At 44.6% G+C, this 20366-nt stretch overlaps 2 protein-coding genes across 2 annotated transcripts; one reads left to right on the forward strand and one right to left on the reverse strand.

Moving 5' to 3' along the window:
- Positions 1-7682: 7682 nt before the first annotated feature.
- SERLADRAFT_442091 (uncharacterized protein) lies at positions 7683-8744 on the forward strand (the record flags this gene model as incomplete). The annotated part of the gene is made up of 2 exons (XM_007322662.1): positions 7683-7943; positions 7995-8744. 2 exons carry the CDS (start codon positions 7683-7685, stop codon positions 8742-8744), a joined length of 1011 nt encoding a protein of 336 aa, XP_007322724.1.
- Positions 8745-14321: 5577 nt separating this feature from the next.
- SERLADRAFT_399955 (uncharacterized protein) lies at positions 14322-14819 on the reverse strand (the record flags this gene model as incomplete). The annotated part of the gene is made up of 1 exon (XM_007322663.1): positions 14322-14819. One exon carries the CDS (start codon positions 14678-14680, stop codon positions 14486-14488), a length of 195 nt encoding a protein of 64 aa, XP_007322725.1.
- Positions 14820-20366: the final 5547 nt, after the last annotated feature.

Here is a 20366-nt window from a genome sequence, read left to right on the forward strand (position 1 = left end):
GATGGACCTGTTGCCCTATTTGGACCAGCCACTGGGGCTTTGCTGATATCAGTAGTGGCACGTGGTGGTCGACGGATTGGCAACGGAAACAGATAGGAAGTGGTGACATTAGATATGGCGGGGGAGCAAAGAAGATGAGGAGGAGGAGGGTGGAGGTGACAAGGAGATGAACCAGCATAGGGATCCAAGCAACCGTTGGGTGAAAATAAAAGGGAAAGTAAGGGTCACATGGTGGGACTGAGTAAAGAAAATAAGGTAAGGGAGAACAACAAAAGCGAGGGCGCAATGTGTAGCCAGTGGCGATGCAAAAATTTGCTGAATTGCCAAAACGCGGAAAGCACCGAATGGAAAAGCCAAGGTGAGCGCAACTGAATTGCCTAATAGAGGTGGTGCTGATCAGCCACAAGTTTGAAAAAGGCAATATTAATTACTATCCCATGTGGCACTGTGCCTGTGCGGCACAAAGGCAAGTCTTTTCTAATATTCGCTTCATCTTTAACACCTGTCCATGCTATCAATGTTACAATAGACATACCAGCACCTACTTACGCTTCATTTTTGTACTTTAACTTTTCATTTTTCAAAGTCACATGACCAGTCATGTGACCATTTACTTTACTTTACATGTTCGACTTTTATAAGTCACATGACCAAGTCACGTGACACATCACCTGACCAAAGTCTAGACTCACCATGTGACCGGTCACATGATAGACAAGCGGACTTTAAACTTTATTTGCTACTGTATAGTACACATGTACAAACAAAACCTGTAGTAGTATAAATACCCCAATAGATCCAGGAGACTCCTCAGCGAGTCCTCCTGTTGTCTAGCACAACTAACTCACTGCAGCCTAAGGGGTAACCACTCCCCAACTTCCTCTTTTATATAGTGTGTTCCTGTGTGCGCCGGAGTAGATCACTCTTGGTTGTTACAATCAATCAACTTTGGTGCATGACATCCATGGACAACTTGCAATTGCAACTGTCCCAGTTGCTTCCATAAAGGTAGGGTCATAGGGAATGAAACATGGCAATACATTAAGGGGTCATGTCAGCATAAAATTTGTTCAGGTAAGTCATTAATCGTTATCTTTATCATCTGAGTTGTCATGCTCATAGTCAGGTTCATCTTCTGGTTCATCTAGGTCTTTATCATGGTCATCCAGCTCGTCCAAGAGGGGCATGGAGTGGCAGTGGAAATAGGGAAGTAGGCAAAATTCTGCAATTCCTCTTCGTGATACTGATCCATCCATTTCTTTTAGAATGTATGATCCTCCTTTAGTACTTTGCATGACTTCATAAGGGCCATTGTAACGAGGCTTTGCTTTATGATCCAGCTCTTTTTCAACCTGAGTATTCCGCACTAGAACAAGCTCTCCAGGTTGGTATTCATCCTTGAACATCCTTCATACATAGAGTTTCTCAAACTGCACTTTAGATCTGAGACGAGTTTTGCGTATAGTGAGTGCAGCTTGTTGCAAATCATCCTGTCTCTTTTCTAGTTGACAAATGCACAAAGCAATGAGGTCTTCTGTTGGCATTGCAGTATGAAATCCATGGACAAGGAAAGTTGCTTCTGTTAAATCAAATGGTAGGACTGGGTCAACTCCGTGCAACAGATAAAAAGGGCTGAATCCAGTAGAACGGCGTGTAGTGACCTTGTCTGCAAAGAAGGCATGATGGACCTTGGTTGGCCATCACTCAACATTCCCTTCACAGGACTTGACAAGTGCTTCTCTTATGACAAAGTGTCCACGCTCAACAACACCATTTGCCTTGGAATTGTAGGGAGAAATGCGAATATAAGGGATCTGGTAACGTTCCACAAGCTCTTTAAATGCTCCTTTGACTTTGCTTCCATTGTCTGTGACAACTTCTCCTATAGATCCATAGCAACGGATAGTTTCTTCCCAGAAAAAGCAAGCAAGATTATGTGCAGATGCTTTCTTCAATGCTCTTCCTTCCGCAGCAAGTGACAGATCATCTCTTGCAGCAACAAGATATTGATATCCTCTAGCCTTTGGCATAAGCATAATGTCAACATAGACTTTGATGAAGATTGTAGGAGGTGATGAGATGGTAAGTGGGACTTCACTTTTGCATACACTTCAAATCTGGCATTCATGGCAGGTGTAAACATGATGCTTGACATCCTGTAACATATGGGGCCAGTAAAAGTGCTCTCTGACTGTAGAGAATACACCATTGACTCTTCTGTGACCAAGCCTTTTATGTGCTTTAGTAAGGATGTGAAGTCAAAGGTCAGGATTAAAGATGACTTTGAGAGGAGGAGCAGATTGACAACACTTGAATATGCTGTCTCCTTTCAAGAAGAATTGAAGTGATTGCTTGACAAAGCACTTTTGGGCTTGAAGAGAGGAAAATATAGGCAGCTCCATAGTCTGAATCAACTAGAAGGGCAATATGATCAAGCCGATCATTGGATTCTTGAGCATCTTCAAAGTCTTCCTCTGTTGGTTGATGGCGAGATAATGCATCAGGACCACAATGACAATCAGCAGGTATGTGAATGAGCTTGAAATCAAAGAGAAGAATGCCTTCCTTGCTTATCAATATCCCTCCGATGTATTCCCAGACATAGCATTGGATCATAACAATGGTCAGACCAAGAAAGGGAAGAGTTAAGAAAGTGGTCTGACCAATTAACTAACCAATAAGAAAAGAAAGAGAAAGTGGTCCGATCTATTGTATTTACTAATTACATGAGAGAAAGTATTGGTAAGAGGTGTGCAATTGGCTGTATCAGTAAGCCCATGAGAAGGCGCTGACTCACAGCCTTCCTTGCTTATCAATATTGTTACGATAACACAATTTCCGGACATCTCCTTTCCCTTTTATTCTCCGCTTTAACTTTATACCTTAAATGCCACGCGGCATTTCCCTTCCTCGCGCCGCGTTGCCTTCTTTTTATTTTTAGACTTAACTCTCTCACGCAGTGGAGCTGGCCATACGGGCTAGGCCCTATGACATTATCAAGCCACTGCCTTCATCAACTGTATAGTACACATGTACAAACAACCTGTAGTAGTATATATACCCCAATAGATCCAGGAGACTCCTCAGCGAGTCCTCCTGTTGAATACCAACTAACTCACTGCAGCCTAAGGGGTAGCCACTCCCCAACTTCATCTTTTCTATAGTGTGTTCTGAGTGCGCCAGAGTAATTCACTCTTGGTTGTTACAAATATCCCTCCGATGTATTCCCAGACATAGCATTGGATCATTGCTATGTTGTCTGGATATCTTCTCGAGGGTCTACAACGGTTCTCCTTCGTTGTAAGTATGATAGAACGTGAGTATGAATGGAGAATAAGAAGAAAAAGGATAAAAGTAATAAAATGCCAGCTATAATCTCTAGTCCAAGAGCGAGAGGAGTGACAGGGAATGAATCGGATAACCATGACATGATGGGAATGCGATAAGAAAAATTGATTCCTTACATTAGCTCCCCTTTTATAAGACTCGTGTCCTCATGAGTCCAGAAGCGGCACTCTGAAACTTGTTGGTAATCCAATCAAAAAGCACCGGAGATTTAGAAGTTGCGGTGTAATTTCTGTAAGGGCGGAAGTGAAGGGAAGCGGTGATGATACAAGGGGCGGCAGGATGCGTTTTGTGGAATGTGGCGAGCAAGTCAGAGACGTGTGTAAGATTGGTGTTGGGTTCCCAAGTACGTTCTGAGACCGGATAACCATGCCAGTGAGCCAAGTAGTCAAGTTTAGTGCCTTTCAGTTTGGTCGGTCTAGATGCAATTATACTTTCTACTTCGTATTTGTCCACTCCTTCAACAATTTGGGGCAGTGGTTGTGAAAAAATTAGTTGGTTAGGGAATTTGGGAGTGTGATATGGCAATGGAATGGCTTCATTGAATACTGGATGAATGGACTTCCAGTTTTTCAGGATGTTGAGTTGGTAGGCTGAAGGTCCAACCTTTTGGGTGATTTTAAAAGGTCCAAAGTGTTTGTTGTCCAATTTCTTCATTGGTCTATCTGTCGTGATGTTGTGTCCTTCTAACCAGACCTTATCGCCAGTTTGATATTCTCGGGGTGGGGATCTCTTACGGTCGTAGTATTGTCTAAGATTGTTGTTTGCTAAAAGAAGGGAAGATTTCATGAGTTCATGGAGTCGTTTCATTTGTTCACCAAACTCGGCCGCCAATGCGGATCAAGGGGACAATACAATGGTGGTATTTGTTTGTGGGTGTAGTCCATAGTTTAAAAAAAAAGGTGTCTGATTTGTTACAGTGTGGAGATGATTGTTGTACGTGCATTCGGCGATGGAAAGCCAATCTGCCCAATTGTCTTGTCTATGATTTACAAAAACATGGAGGTAGTGCTCAAGATCCTGGTTGATCCATTCAGACTGTCCATCTGTTTGAGGGAGATAACCTGTAGAAAGGCCCGGTGTTATCCCCATCAAATCATAAAAGTCTCTTGTAAACCGTGACATAAATTGAGGACCTCGATCAGAGATGATCTTTTCAGGAATTCCATGGAGTCATATTACGTTGTCTCTGAGCTGACATTGTCGATGATGAGAACTGTTGTTAGAAAACCACACACAAAAACAAACTAACACACAATCCTCCCAGGTTCCATGCAACTTGTGTATGGGCTTTGCCTCCTAAAACAGTGGGTGCTCTGGTTGTTTGTGGGGTGGTATGTATGAGGATCCTTCAAAGTAAAACCCAGAGGTGTATGAGTGTGGGTTTTGAGGAGGGGGGATAGTTGAATTTATAGAAAGATAGAGGGTTTGTGGCGATGTCGATGATGAGAACTGTTGTTAGAAAACCACACACAAAAACAAACTAACAAACAATCCTCCCAGATTCCACGGAACTTGTTTATGGGCTTTGTCTCCTAGAACAGTGGGTGCTCTGGTTGTTCGTGGGGTGGTATGTATGAAGGTCCTTCAAAGTAAAACCCAGAGAGGTATGGGTGTGGGTTTTGAGGAGGAGGGATAGTTGAATTTATAGAAGGATAGGGGCTTTGTGACGAGTATAAACAAGCACTACCTTGCTAATCGTAGCACAAGGTAGGTTTGAGAATGACAAAGATGACGAGGTGATGAGGTTCCCAGTGATAGCAGGCTCCTGATGCACAAACTGTAGTGCTCAGAAGGACTCTAATTGAAAGGGATGACAGTGACTTTTAAAAATGACGAGTGACGATGACAGCAGATAGCAGTGGTAACAGTGGGAAGTATTGTGACCACACTGGATCACAAGTAGCAGAGTAGTGAACTTGAGATTTAGAGAAGAAGTCTGGAATCGAGTTCTTTGTTGTTTTTACAAGGTAAAATACAGGGGTTTATATAGTGAAAAGAAAGGCAGGCTATGCACAGTATAGCTGCGCAAAAAAAATGAGAAAGAACATGAAGGAAGGAATGTACGCTGATGAATCCTGCGTAGTTGCTACAGGATAAGATCATCAAAATAAGGGAAAGAAAGGGATAGAACAATGAATGCTGTGAGTAATGTCACAGGTTTGTACAGCCATAAAATAAAGTCCAATAGCAAAAAGAGAGCAAGAAAATCATGATGTCATGGGAAGATGCAGTAAAAAAAGGGCAAGGAAAAACACTATCAGTATCAACACAGTTCCTTTATTGTCAGTCAGGCATTCTAAAAAAATATGTGTCCATAAAAATGATTCAAAAATCAAAAATAATTGCACTGTAAATGAATGTTCTGCTGAAAAAAAAGAAACTGGAGCCACCGGTCCACCACCTAGTCCAAATCCGACAGTTCCATGGCCTTACCAATGGACTGGTTGTGTTGGACCACCTGATCAAACGAGGGAGGGAGAGGAGTAGTTCCAATTTGGAACAAGTGAGTCCCAGGCAGCGTGTGGTAGGTGTAGCTGTAGCGAAGACGATGGACAAAAGATAAGTGTACCCAAATGAATGGGACAGCGATGAACATGGGCAACGCAAGGGGATGAACCTTCTCCAGCTCAAAAACTACCCACCCACGCTCCAACCAGGCAAGACGAGTGACCGATGTTTTGATAGTATGTGATGGCAGATCGACGTCATGAAGATGGACCTGTTGCCCTATTTGGACCGGCCACCAGGGCTTTGCTGATATTAGCAGTGGCACGTGGTAGTCAACAGATTGGCGACGGAAGCGGATAGGAAGTGGTGACATCAGAAATGGTGGGGGTGCAAATAATATGAGGAGGAGGAGGGTGGAGGTGACGAAAAAGTGGATTAGAATGGGGATCCAGAAACAACCGTCGGGTGAGAATAAAAAGGAGAGGAAGGGGCCCATGGTGGGGCTAGGCAAAGGAAGGGGAGTAAGGGAAATGACAAAAGCGAGGGCGCAATGCAATGTGTAGCCAGTGGCGACGCAAAAATTTGCCAAAATGCTGAAACACGGAAAGTACAGGATGGAAAAGCAAAGGTGAGCGTGACTGGATTGCCTAATAGAGGTGGTGCTGATCAGCCACAAGTTCAAAACAGGCAATATTAATTACTATTCCAAGTGGCACTGTGCCTGTGTGGCGCAAAGGCGAGTCTTTTTGAATATTTGCTTTGTTATTGACACCTGTCCATGCTACCAATCAATTTTGGTGCATGACAGCGAGTATAGACGAGCACTACCTTGCTAATTGTAGCACAAGGTAGGTTTGAGAACAACGAGGATGACAAGGTGACGAGGTTCCCAGTGATAGCAGGCTCCTGACGCACAAACTGTAGTGCTCAGAAGGACTCTAATCAAAGGGGATGACAATCACTTTCAAAAGTGATGATGTTACGATAACACAAATTCCGGACATCTCCTTTTCCTTTTATTCTCCACTTTAACTTTATACCTTAAGTGCCACACGACATTTCCCTTTCTCGCGCCGCGTTGCCTTCCTTTTTATTTTTAGACTTAACTCTCTCACGCAGTGGAGCTGGCCATACGGGCTAGGCCCTATGACATTATCAAGCCACTGCCTTCATCAACTGTATAGTACACATGTACAAACAACCTGTAGTAGTATATATACCCCAATAGATCCAGGAGACTCCTCAGCGAGTCCTCCTGTTGTATACCAACTAACTCACTGCAGCTCAAGGGGTAACCACTCCCCAAACTTCATCTTCACTTGAGTGTGTTCTGTGTGCGCCAGAGTAGATCACTCTTGGTTGTTACATTAGGACTCGCTCTTATTACTCTCTCGCACATTAGTGCAAAAAGTCCCATTGGGCACCCGGACTCCAGGGTGAAGGAGATTGGCTAGGGTTAGGAATATCCCAAATAGCAGATAGGTGCGCTCCTAGCGACGGCCTTGTAGTGCTCAGGGAGAAGAACCCAAACCTTCAATACGCGGCCCCCAGCGTTAAGGGGAGTACTATAGCTCAGCAGTCGGTGTGGAACCACTGTTGATTAGATTTAGAATACCAAACTTCACTTTCAAATACCTCTGACCAGGCCTGGCACTTGCCTCCGCCAGTCTGGAGAAGGGTTGACAGCTTAACAAGCGGACCACCCCCTGACAACCGTTCGGACCAGGGTTTATTACAAATACATTTTTATATACATTTTCAAATACTATAGTGTGGGTAGTCGGAGATTGAGATCCGATACTCAGCTGGGAAGAGGTTGATCCGCAGATAGCAAGCGGGGACCCCCAGTTACCTATTTTTACGTTACCCAAAGAGAACAAGTCAACATGTCATTGCAACCCCAAGACATGAATGCACTACTGCACGCAATGCGTACGCAGATAGCTGCATTAACCTCGCAGCTCGCCGAGATACAGGCCAATCCCCCTGTAGCAACCCCCTCGGTAGAGAAAAAGTTTAACAAGAAAGTCGAAGTCGTCGCTGACCCTGGCGCCTTCAAAGGAGATAGAGCGCAATTTGCCGAATGGTGGATCAAACTCCAGATTTGGGTCAAGGTGAACTGGGACGTGTTTGCCGACGATTTTGAGGTAGCCACTGCGGTGCTATCCCGCCTAAAAGGACCTGTGGCGGGTCAATAGGCCCAAGTACAATTACAGGAGTGCTACACTGCGGGAGTGTGGCCCACCTGGGACGATCTCAAAATAGAGATCGAAAAATATTTCAAACCGCAAGCTGAGCGTGACTGGGCGCGTCAGCAAATCCGTTCCTTCAAACAAGGAAACATGAGGACGGATGATTTTGTAACCCGGTTCCTGGCCCTCTCAATCCAAGGGGGTCTTGGCAATGAACATGCAGTAGAACTGCTAGAACGCAATGTGAACCCTCGCATTGCAGAGCAGATCTATCTGCAAGATACACGAAGCGACAACTTGGCCCTGGCGGCTGAGGAAGTACGACGAGTCGGTAGAGCCATAGAGCTCTACACCATGCACCAAGGTGGCGGGTCCACCAAACAAAACAACACATCCCAGAGGCGCCCTGGGTCATCAAACCAACATCAAAATCACTCTCACGGGTTCCAGCCGTTTGGGCTGCAACCAGGTCGGGGTGCCCCTATGGATATCGGCGCGGTCCAGGGCAGACAGACCCGCAGATTTACCTGCTACAACTGTGGGCAGGAGGGGCACATAGCCCGAAAGTGTCCAAATGGAGCGCAGGCCGCTCAACAAAAAAATAACCAAGGGCGCCAGGCGCGCCAACTAGAATCAGAAAAGCCGGACGATCGGCTTAACTCATTAGCCGGTCGTTCTTACAACGAAATCCGGGCTTTCTTCTACGACCAGCAGGTCAATGAAATGAAGGCCCAGGGAAAAGCATTTGGAGCTTAGGTCACTTGGGTACCTTAGCTCCCCCTCAAAATGAAGTAAACCACAACAAGGTGGCCCCTGCTCCGGGGTGTTGCACAAGCAATAACGGAATGACGGGGATGGCTCCCCAGTTTGTAAATAAATTCCTAAATTTGTTATCAGAAGTATGTACTTGTATGAAGAAATGTAACTGTAATATTTATGATACTACCGCTGCACCAGCGTCTCCCTTGGAGCGTGGCCCCGGCGAGACAAACACTAGGGTGCTTGATTCTGGTAAAACAAAAATAGAAAAACATGTATCATTCGAGATTTCCCCTTCTTCTTCTTCTTCTTTGGAGCCACCCTTTCCCGAAATCCCAAGGCGTGTGTTGATGCGCACATATTTATTCCAAAAGGAGATCCGTTTAGACGTTGGCGTGGAAAACCTTGCCAGGGGCAAAGTACACTCAACGAGCGCACTGCTTGATTCAGGCGCTAACGGAATCTTCATAGATCAGGTCTGGGCGAAGCAAATTGGACTCCCCCTTGTAAAATTAGAAGCGTCTATTCCTGTCTATAACATTAACGGTACGCTTAACGCAGGTGGCTGTATTACACACAAATGTTCTTTTGTGGTCGAATACCAAGGGCACAGAGAACGAGTCACTGCCGAAGCTACCCAACTAGGGAAGATTAATTTAATCTTAGGCTGGACCTGGCTATTTAAACACAATCCGGAAATCAACTGGCAGACAGGGGTTGTCACATTGTCACGTTGTCCCCAGAAATGTGTAAACTTGGGTAAACCTAATCACGTCCGTCACGATGAGCGTCTCGAGAAGTTAAACGCTAGTCACGTTTACGAGCTCAGATCTTTGGAAAAGATCGATGATGACGATGATGAGGTGAAGCCTGAGGAAGAGATTAAGAGGCTGGTGCCTCCCGAGTACCACAACTTCTGGAAAGTCTTTTCGAAACACAAATCAGAGCGCTTCCCAGAGGCTAAGCCTTGGGACCATGCTATAGATTTGAAGGACACCTTTAAACCAAGAAAAGGACACATGATACCGCTCTCTGCCCCAGAGAGAGATGAGGTATCTAGTTTCATAGACGAACAACTTAGGAAGGGTTACATCAGACCTTCCAAAAGTCCTATGACGTCCCCGGTGTTCTTCATTCCTAAAAAGGATGGTAAGAAGCAAATGATTATGGACTATCGTTACGTGAATGAGCACACGGTTAAAAATGCGTATCCGCTGCCTTTGATTAGTCAGCTAGTGGACAAATTGGCTGGCGCCAAGATCCTGACAAAGATGGATTTCAGATGGGGGTACAACAATGTACGAATCAAAGAGGAAGATGCTTGGAAGGCCGCGTTCACGTGCCACCGAGGATCTTTTGAACCCCTTGTTATGTTCTTTGGGTTGACTAATTCACCGGCAACCTTCCAGAGCATGATGAACGAGATCTTTGCGGATATGGAAAACTGTGTCGTCATTTACATTGACAATTTTTTAATATTTACGAAGTCGGACGATGAGGCTGAGTATGACAAGATCGTGCAAGAAGTCCTTCGACGCTTACAGGAATGGGACCTATTCGTCAAACCCGAAAAATGTAACTTTAAAGTGAAGGAAGTAGACTTCCTCGGTATGATCATAGGCCAGAACAAAATCAGGATGAACCCTGAGAAAGTTCAAGCTATTTTGGAATGGCCAGAACCTACTCGCGTCAAAGGAGTTAGGGCCTTCCTTGGCTTAGGCAATTTCTACCAAAGGTTTATTGAAGACTTCGCAAAAATCACGAGACCGTTGAACGATCTCACAAAAAAGGACATTGTTTGGCATTGGGGCGCCAAAGAACAAGAAGCTTTTGATAAGCTTAAACAGGCATTTACAACAGCGCCCATATTGGCATTTCCCGAGTTAGACAAAGAGTTCCGGTTAGAAACCGACTCTTCTGACTTCGCCACTGGGGCTGTTTTATCAATCAAATGCCCTGACAATCTTTGGAGGCCTTGTGCCTATTTATCGCATAGTTTGTCGCCTACAGAGCGCAACTATCAAATTTACGACAAGGAGATGCTGGCCATCATTAGAGCTTTAGAGCACTGGCGGCACTACCTAGAAGGTGCTAGACACCAATTCGAAATTTGGACCGATCATAAGAACCTACAGTACTTCATGACGGCCCGAGATCTGAACCAAAGACAGGCCCGCTACGCGGTGTACTTGTCAAGGTTTAATTATAAATTAATTCATAAGCCTGGAAGCTCAATGGGGAAAGCGGACACTTTATCCAGAAGAGAGGATCATGCCAACGGCATTGAAGATGACAACAAAGGTGTCACCCTGATAGATCAATCAAGGGTTGCCAATGTTAGAATTGGGCAAGATTCCGATCTTCTGGAAGTCTTCAGGAAAGACATCTCCCCAGAGGAAAAGGCACGCCTTGACGGCAATGAAAATTATTTATGGAAAGACGGGCTCTTTCATTTTAAAGACAAAATCTATGTGCCTGAGTCCGCAAGGATCAAGGCAATAGATAGACATCACGACACTCCAGTGGCTGGGCACCCTGGATGGCAACGAACGATGGAGTTGATCTCCAGAAACTACATGTGGCCTGGCATGGTCAAAGACGTACAGGAATAGGTAAAATCCTGTCTGAGATGCGCCATGGCCAAGAATTCTCACCAACCGCCGGCCGGTAAACTCATGCCAAACCCGATACCAGCTGGTCCCTGGCAGGATATATCGGTGGACTTCACAATGGATCTGCCCGAGTCAAACGGGTACAATTCAGTAATGGTGGTAGTAGACCGCTTCTCCAAAGAAGTGGTATTCATACCCACCAATAAAACCATCGCCGCCGCCGGTACGGCAGACCTATTTAAAGATTTTGTATGGTCCATCCATGGGTTACCAGAGACGATGATCTCCAATAGAGGACCGCAATTTGCTAGCGAATTTACGAAAGAATTATGCCGGATGCTGGGCATCAAACCTAAACTGTCCACGGCGTTCCATCCGCAAACCGATGGACAAACGGAGAGAATCAACCAGGAGTTGAAACAGTATCTCCGTATATTTATTAATGACAGACAGACAGATTGGGCTAAGTGGCTGAAGATAGCCCAGTTCTCTTACAATATCAAACAGTCGTCGGCTACAGGCAAGGCACCATTTGAGGTTACTAGATCGTACCTTCCTAGAATGGGTGTAGAACCTGGCAAAAGCAAGAACGAGGCTGCTGAGAACATGGCGAAAGACATGAAGTCTGTCTTGGACAAAACGTGCAAGGCGCTATTTAGAACTGCAGAGCAGATGAAAGACAGGGCAGAGCGTAGACGCTCTAAAGCCCCTGATTACAAAGTCGGCAACCTGGTCTGGTTAGACACCGACCACTTAAAATTAAAAGATCGGCAGTCTAGAAAACTGACCGAAAAGTGGATTGGCCCTTACCGGATTAAGGAAGTCAAACCTAATGCGGTAGAGCTGGAACTCCCAAAAAGAATGAGGGTGGTACCCACAGTTAACATCAGCCGTGTAAAACCCTACAAGGGACCGTTGCCGGGACAACGTGTAGACTGGCCCGGACCGGTAGTAGTCACCCAGGAAGGTGAAGAAGAATTTGAAGTCGAACAAGTGGTAGATGCACGCTTGAAGCGTGGAAAATTAGAGTTCCTGGTCCTATGGAAGGGCTATGGAGACGAGGACAGAACGTGGGAACCAGAAACCCATCTGGAAAACTCCCGCGACACTGTTTGCGAATTTTATTCCAAGAATCCCGCAGCTCCCAGGAAGCTTAGAGGCATGGATTCGAAACTTTTTAATTCTCTTTTCCAACCGATGCCCGAAAATTTTACTACTACCTCCGGTATCTGGTCGAGCCTGGAAGTCGAGCCTTAGAGGGGGGGTAGTGTTACGATAACACAAATTCCGGACATCTCCTCCTGTTGTCTGTTTACCTTCTGGGGGTCTCAGAAGTAGGTGAGGTTCTGATGGTCGGTGAATATGGTGAACTGGTGTTTAGCTCCCATGAGAAGGTGTCGCCATTCTTCTAACGCGTGCATTACCGCTAGCATCTCTTTATCCCAGATAGCATAATTTCTCTCTGCAGGGTTCATCGACTTTGACAGGAATGCAACCGGTCTCCATTTCCCTTCTTGCTGCTGGGATAACACCGCTCCTGTGGCATAGTTGGAGGCATCACATTCAACTTTGAATGGATCTTCATCGTTAGGGATTGCAAGTGTGGGCGAGGTGGTGATTGTTTTTTTGAGAACGTCAAACGCTTGTTGTTGGTCTTCAGCCCATTCCCAGTCTACCTTTCCGGTGAAAATTGTCAGCGGTTTGGCAATTTTTCCATAGTCCCTAATGAATCGTCTGTAAAAGTTCGAGAATCCTAGGGACAACTGTAACTCCTTCTTGGTTCGTGGTATCGGCCATTCTGCGACCGCTTGTACCTTTAGCGGGTCCATGCAAATCGTATCATGGGAGATGATCATTCCTAGATATTCAACCTCTTTCTTCTCGAACTCGCATTTCTCTGGCTTGAGATATAACTGATTGTCTGCAAGTATCTGAAGAGCTTTGGATACAATCTTCCTATGTTCTTCTAACGAGTCGGTGAATATCAGGATCCTTCGTTGATTAGGTCTCGGAGAAGTCGGTCCATCATTGTTTGAAAGGTGGCTGGGGAGTTTGTAAGTCCGAAAAACATAACCAGAGGTTTGAACAGTCCTCTGTTAGTTTTGAAGGCGGCCTTGTGCTTATCTCCTTCTTTGATTTGAACGTTATTATATCCCCAACGGACATCTAGCTTGGTGAAGAATCTAGCTCCTTTGAGTCGGTTTATCAATTCTGAAATGAGGGGTAACGTATATCGGTTTTTAATCGTGAGGGCATTAAGTTTCCGATAGTCTTGTACCGGTCTGAGAGATCCGTCTTTTTTCTTGATAAAGAAGAACAGGGATGCGTAAGGGGATTTAGATACTCTAATCCTCCCTGTCTCCAGGTTCTCTTTCAAGAATTCGTCAAGATGAATTTGTTTGTCACGGTTAAGTGAATACGTTTTACAGTCTAGACCTTTGGCTTCTGGTAGGAGTTCAATTGCGTGGTCCCAGACTCGTCGTGGGGGTAGTTTGTCAAATGACACTTTCGTGAATACTGGCTCAAAATGATGATAAAACGGGGGAACAACGTCTCTGAATGTGAGTGTTGACTTTGCTCGTTCTGATTCTTCCGCAATCTGTTGGCTTTTGGTTTGAGATATGTTGCTTTCAACAGAAATTTTGTCAATCCTGCTCTGTAAGTCTACAGCAATGACTCTATCTCCGTCTTCAGGGTGATACTCCGTATCATCGGAAGGGTAAGTGATGGTGTTGGTTTGCCAGTTGATATTGGGATTCGTGCGTTGTAGCCAGTCATGTCCTAATAAAATTCTGGTCTTTTTCTGTCCAGTGACCAGAAAGTCCATTAATTCCGTGCGACCTGCCACCGTTAGGCAAAGTGTCACATATTCCGTCAGAGGTCCAGTGCAATTTTTGGTTCCATCTGCATTTGAAACAACAACACAAGTTGGGAGTGGTTTAGTGGAAATGTTGTGTTGCCGAACAAAGGCTTCGTCAATGATAGAGTCTGTGCATCCCAAATCTATCAGAACTGGTATGACATGCATCTGGTGATTGTCGATAGTGGATAGTTGGCATTGTAGTGAGAGTTTGCGTTGATGAGATGGGGGGAGAGATGCAAAGTCTTTGATCACATTCAATTGTTCTACGATGTAATCTTCATCGTGTTGCTTGAGCAAATTGATTGTATCCGTCGTGATGTGGGGGTAACACTGGGGTGAGGCCCAGTTGCGAACCGATGCTTTAGCTCTTTCTTCTTTCTGGTCTTTAATTCGTCGAGCCAACCATTCCGCTGAATGTGGCTTAGCGTATTTCTCGGCACGTAGGTTTTGGGAAACATGTTTTGATTTATCAGTTACAAATACATTTTCCGAACCATGCTTACTGGTCAGAGAGTTTGTGCTTACTCCTGACCTTCGAGAAAATCCTTCGTCTTTGTCTCCTCCTGGGTTGTGGTTGCTTCTTTAGCTGCAACTTTCTTCAGAGGGCAGTTCTTTGCGATATGACCCGGCTGGCCACATCCGTAACATAATCTGAACCGACTCTGTCTGTCTGTATCCATAGGTACGCCTTGTCCGGTGTCGATGATGAGAACTGTTGTTAGAAAACCACACACAAAAACAAACTAACAAACAATCCTCCCAGATTCCACGGAACTTGTTTATGGGCTTTGCCTCCTAGAACAGTGGGTGCTCTGGTTGTTCGTGGGGTGGTATGTATGAAGGTCCTTCAAAGTAAAACCCAGAGAGGTATGGGTGTGGGTTTTGAGGAGGAGGGATAGTTGAATTTATAGAAGATGGGGGCTTAATGACGAGTATAGAAGAGCACTACCTTGCTAATCGTAGCACAAGGTAGGTTTGAGGATGACAAAGATGACAGGGTGACGAGGTTCCCAGTGATAGCAGGCTCCTGAGGTGCTCCACAGCCTCCTGGCTCAATTTGTTAATAGGGTCATCAAAAGATGCATCCTGTACCAACATAATAAATTGCATCTCTTGCTGTATTTGTGGAAGGATGACAGAAGCTGTAAGTTGGTCTATAACAAGACCCAGAGGCTTGCAGCAGAAAACGCAGGGGGGAGGCATCTGGTGGTGGAAATTTGGATAGAATTGGTGCCTCGTTTAGCTGTAAACATGGTGGCCTTGTTAAAAAGAACTCAGTAGTAAACAGAATATAAAACTCACTTGAACGGCAGAACTTTTAGTGTGTTTGCACCATTTGGCATAATTTGCCCAAGTGCCTTTGTTGACACGTTTGGATGAGGCTGTGTGCTCCTACACTGCTGGGGCCTGCACTTGACTCAGCCTGCTGGGAGTCATACAGGGCTGTGAGGTTGGGAAAAGCCTTTTCCATCTGAATCTTCTGTTTCTCATCTTTTGTAGCTTCAGCTAGGTGCCGATACCAGGTAGACCTAGAAATTTGGTGAGCTTTACCCTGACTGTGTTTCATGCAAACACAAGTCAAGCTTTTGTTGGGGTTTTCAGGTGCAAAGTGATTTGTTTGCATTTAATTATGCTGGAAGGAAAGAAGTCATTGAAGTAGAAGAGCCCAGTGTTAAGAACAAAGCTTAAAGGAAGTGTTTAACCACTTGCTGAGAGCTATCAGAGACTGGAAACTAGAGTCCAATGAGAGAATACAGAAGGTATACAGTACCTAGAGTCCAATGTGAGTGACTATATTATGAGAGAGTACAGAAGGTATACAGTACGTAGAGTCCAATGTGAGTAACTAAATAATAGGAAGCATTGGACTCTGCAGTATTGTCAGAAGTTTTGTAAACAAAGGTAAACAAAGGAGTCACAGAGTCGAAATAATAGAGAACACAATCAATACTGAATGATAGAGGAATAGATAGAGAAAGGAATAGAAATAAGTAGAACACACAAAGGTGCAGAATCACCAAAACTAACACCCAGTTGTTTGCCTCAGGCTTGCACGTGTGATTAATGTGATTAGTGATTCACACTTAAGGCAGATTTCAAATTTGACTTGCATGCAACTCAAGGTGAACCCAAGCATAAGATAACTTATATTTCAATGTGCTGATCTGTGCTAATGATGTGTAAAAACATATATTAAAACAGAAAGTCTCATCCGCGCATAGTCAGTATCACAGGGACTCGACAGCCGGACATTGAACATTGAACTCAAGACTGCGAGTCTCTACAAATCTAACGCAAGCTTGCCAATATCAACTCCACTTCCAGACGCTCATCACAATGAGTTTCTGCGCAGCTATATTGTGGTTTAGCAAGGCATTGCCTCCACAGTACAAGTTTGCGGCCGAGCATATTCCAGATCTGTTGGGGAAGATTATAATTGTAACCGGTGCCAATACAGGGATTGGGAAGGAGACGGACAAGGGGGGTGATTATGTGGTTTTGTGCTTTCCAGCTTCTACCCAAAACATCTGCTCACACTGACTGGTGTCATGACCCTATGGTAGGTTTTATTGGAACATAATGCAAAGGTGTATATTGCTGCGAGAAATCAGACTCAGTCAGAGGATGCTATTCGTGAACTCAAAGAGAAGACATTTGGTATCCCAAGAATTTGAGATGCTTTGAAACCTAAAAAGATAGTCAGCTTGCTGATTCCCATTTTCAAGTGTAGTTTGCGATATTGCGACTCATTTGTTGCAGCTGCATCAGGAAAAACCATTTTTCTATATAGCTAAGCATGCTTCTATGGCTTCTATAACAGCTATAGCATTACTATAATAGTCAAAAATTTTCTATAATAGATATCATAACTGCTATGGTAGCTATAGCAGCTATAGTAGCCATAATGGCTTGTTTCTATCTATGGGAACTTTGTTCTGATTGTGATAAAAACACCATTATTACTCACTAAATGGTTTAGCACATATATTAGCCTGCTTATTTATGTAATAAAAGTCTATCACATATGTCCCAAATATTGTTTGTATATTTCAGCAACCAGGCATTGCTATGATAGATGCTATAAGTGCTATGGCAGCTATAGGAGCTATAATAGCTTGTTGTTTTCCATGAGACATTTTTCTGGTGGTAATGAGAATGCTATTATTATTCATACAATGGTTTGTTATGCATATGGACTAGTCTCATGGTTTTATAAAAATCTATCACAAATATTCAATTGTACAGATACTAAAGAACACCACTAACATCACATCAAATTTGAAGTGTTTTGCTTGACGCACAAGGATGGATTTAAGCGGAGTTTGAATATGTGGCACCAAAGCGAATTTTTCAGCAGTTAACTTTGAACACTATAATTGTAACAACCAAGAGTGATTTACTCTGGCGCACACAGCACACACTATAAAGAAGAGGAAGTTGGGGAGTGATTACCCCTTAGGCTGCAGTGAGTTAGTTGGTATACAACAGGAGGACTCACTGAGGAGTCTCCTGGATCTATTGGGGTATATATACTACTACAGGTTTGTTTGTACATATGTACTATACAGTTGATGAAGGCAGTGGCTGATGATGTCATAGGGCCTAGCCCGTATGGCCAGCTCCACTGCGTGAGAGAGTTGAATCTAAAAATAAGAGAAAGGCAGCGCGGCGCGGGAAAGGGGAAATGCCGCGTGGCGCTTAAAGTATAGAGTTGAAGCGGAGAATAAAAAGAAAGGAAATGTCCGGAAATTGTGTTATCGTAACACTACCCCCCTTCTAAGGCTTGACTTCCAGGCGAGACCAAATGTCGGAGGTAGTGGTAAAATTTTTGGGCATAGGTTGAAAAAGGGAATTAAAAAGTTTTGAATCCATGCCTCTAAGCTTCCTGGGAGCTGAGGGATTCTTAGAATAAAATTTGTGAACAGCGTCACGGGAGTTTTCCAGATGGGTTTCTGGTTCCCACGTTCTGTCCTCGTCTCCATAGCCCTTCCATAGGACCAGGAACTCTAATTTTCCACGCTTCAAGCGTGCATCTACCACTTGTTTGACCTCGAACTCTTCTTCACCTTCCTGGGTGACTACAACTGGTCCGGGCCAGTCTACACGCTGTCCCGGCAGCAGTCCGTTGTAGGGTTTCACACGGCTAATGTTAACCGTGGGTACCACCCTCATTTGTTTTGGGAGTTCCAGCTCCACTGCATTGGGTTTGACTTCCTTAATCTGGTAAGGGCCAATCCACTTTTTGGTCAGTTTTCTAGACTGCCGATCTTTTAATTTTAAGTGGTCGGTGTCTAACCAGACCAGGTCGCCGACCTTGTATTCAGGGGCCTTAGAGCGTCTACGCTCTGCCCTGTCTTTCATCTGCTCTACAGTTTTAAATAGCGCCTTGCGCGTTTCGTCTAAGACAGACTTCATGTCTTTCACCATGTTCCCAGCAGCCTCCTTTTTGCTTTTTCCAGGTCCTACACCCATTCTAGGGAGGTACGATCTAGTAACCTCAAATGGTGCCTTTCCTGTAGCCAACGACTGTTTGACATTATATGAGAATTGGGCTATTTTTAGCCACTTGGCCCAATCCGTCTGTCTGTCATTAATAAATATTCGGAGATACTGTTTCAACTCCTGGTTGAGTCTCTCCGTTTGCCCATCAGTTTGCGGATGGAACGCCGTTGATAATTTAGGTTTGATGCCCAGCATCCGGTATAGCTCTTTCGTAAACTCGCTAGCGAATTGTGGTCCTCTGTCGGAGATCACCGTTTCTGGCAATCCGTGGATGGACCATACAAAATCTTTAAATAAGTCTGCCGTACCGGCGGCGGTAATGGTTTTGTTGGTAGGTATGAAAACCACTTCCTTGGAGAAGCAATCTACTACTACCATTACCGAGTCATACCCGTTTGACTCAGGCAGATCCGTCGTGAAATCAACCGATATATCCTGCCAGGGTCCAGCTGGTATTGGGTTTGGCATAAGTTTACCGGCTGGCGGTTGGTGAGAGTTCTTGGCCATGGCACATCTTAGACAGGGTTTTACGTATTCCTGTACGTCTTTGACCATGCCAGGCCACATGTAGTTTCTGGAGATCGACTCCATCGTTTGTTGCCATCCAGGGTGCCCAGCCACTGGAGTGTCATGATGTCTATCTATGGCCTTGATCCTTACGGACTCAGGCACATAGATTTTGTCTTTAAAATGAAAGAGCCCATCTGTCCATAAATAGTTTTCATTGCCGTCAAGGCGCACCTTCTCTTCTGAGGAAATGTCTTTTTTGAAGACTTCTAGAAGATCAGAATCTTGCCCGATTCTAACATTGGCAACCCTTGATTGATCTATCAAGGTAACACCTTTGTTGTCATCTTTGATGCCGTTGGCATGATCCTCTCTTCTGGATAAAGCATCTGCTTTCCCCATTGAGCTTCCAGGCTTATGAATTAACTTATAATTAAACCTTGACAAGTACACCGCGTAGCGGGCCTGTCTTCGGTTCAAGTCCCGGGCCGTCATGAAGTACTCTAGGTTTTTATGATCGGTCCAGACTTCAAATTGGTGTCTAGCACCTTCTAAGTAGTGCCGCCAGTGCTCTAGAGCTCTAATGATGGCCAGCATCTCTTTGTCATAAATCTGATAGTTGCGCTCTGTAGGCAACAAGCCACGCAATAAATAGGCACAAGGCCTCCAAAGATTGTCAGGGCATTTGATTGATAGAACAGCCCCAGTAGCAAAATCAGAAGAGTCGGTTTCTAGCCGGAACTCTTTGTCTAACTCTGGAAATGCCAATATGGGCGCTGTTGTAAATGCCTGTTTAAGCTTATCAAAAGCTTCTTGTTCTTTGGCGCCCCAATGCCAAACAATGTCCTTTTTTGTGAGATCGTTCAACGGTCTCGTGATTTTTGCGAAGTCTTCAATAAACCTTTGGTAGAAATTGCCTAAGCCAAGGAAGGCCCTAACTCCTTTGACACGAGTAGGTTCTGGCCATTCCAAAATAGCTTGAACTTTCTCAGGGTTCATCCTGATTCCATTCTGGCCTATGATCATACCAAGGAAGTCTACTTCCTTCACTTTAAAATTACATTTTTTGGGTTTGACAAATAGGTCCCGTTCCTGTAAGCGTTGAAGGACTTCTTGCACGATCTTGTCATACTC

The sequence above is a fragment of the Serpula lacrymans genome, assembly GCF_000218685.1.
Source record: "Serpula lacrymans var. lacrymans S7.9 unplaced genomic scaffold SERLAscaffold_13, whole genome shotgun sequence".
Classification (NCBI taxonomy): domain Eukaryota; kingdom Fungi; phylum Basidiomycota; class Agaricomycetes; order Boletales; family Serpulaceae; genus Serpula; species Serpula lacrymans.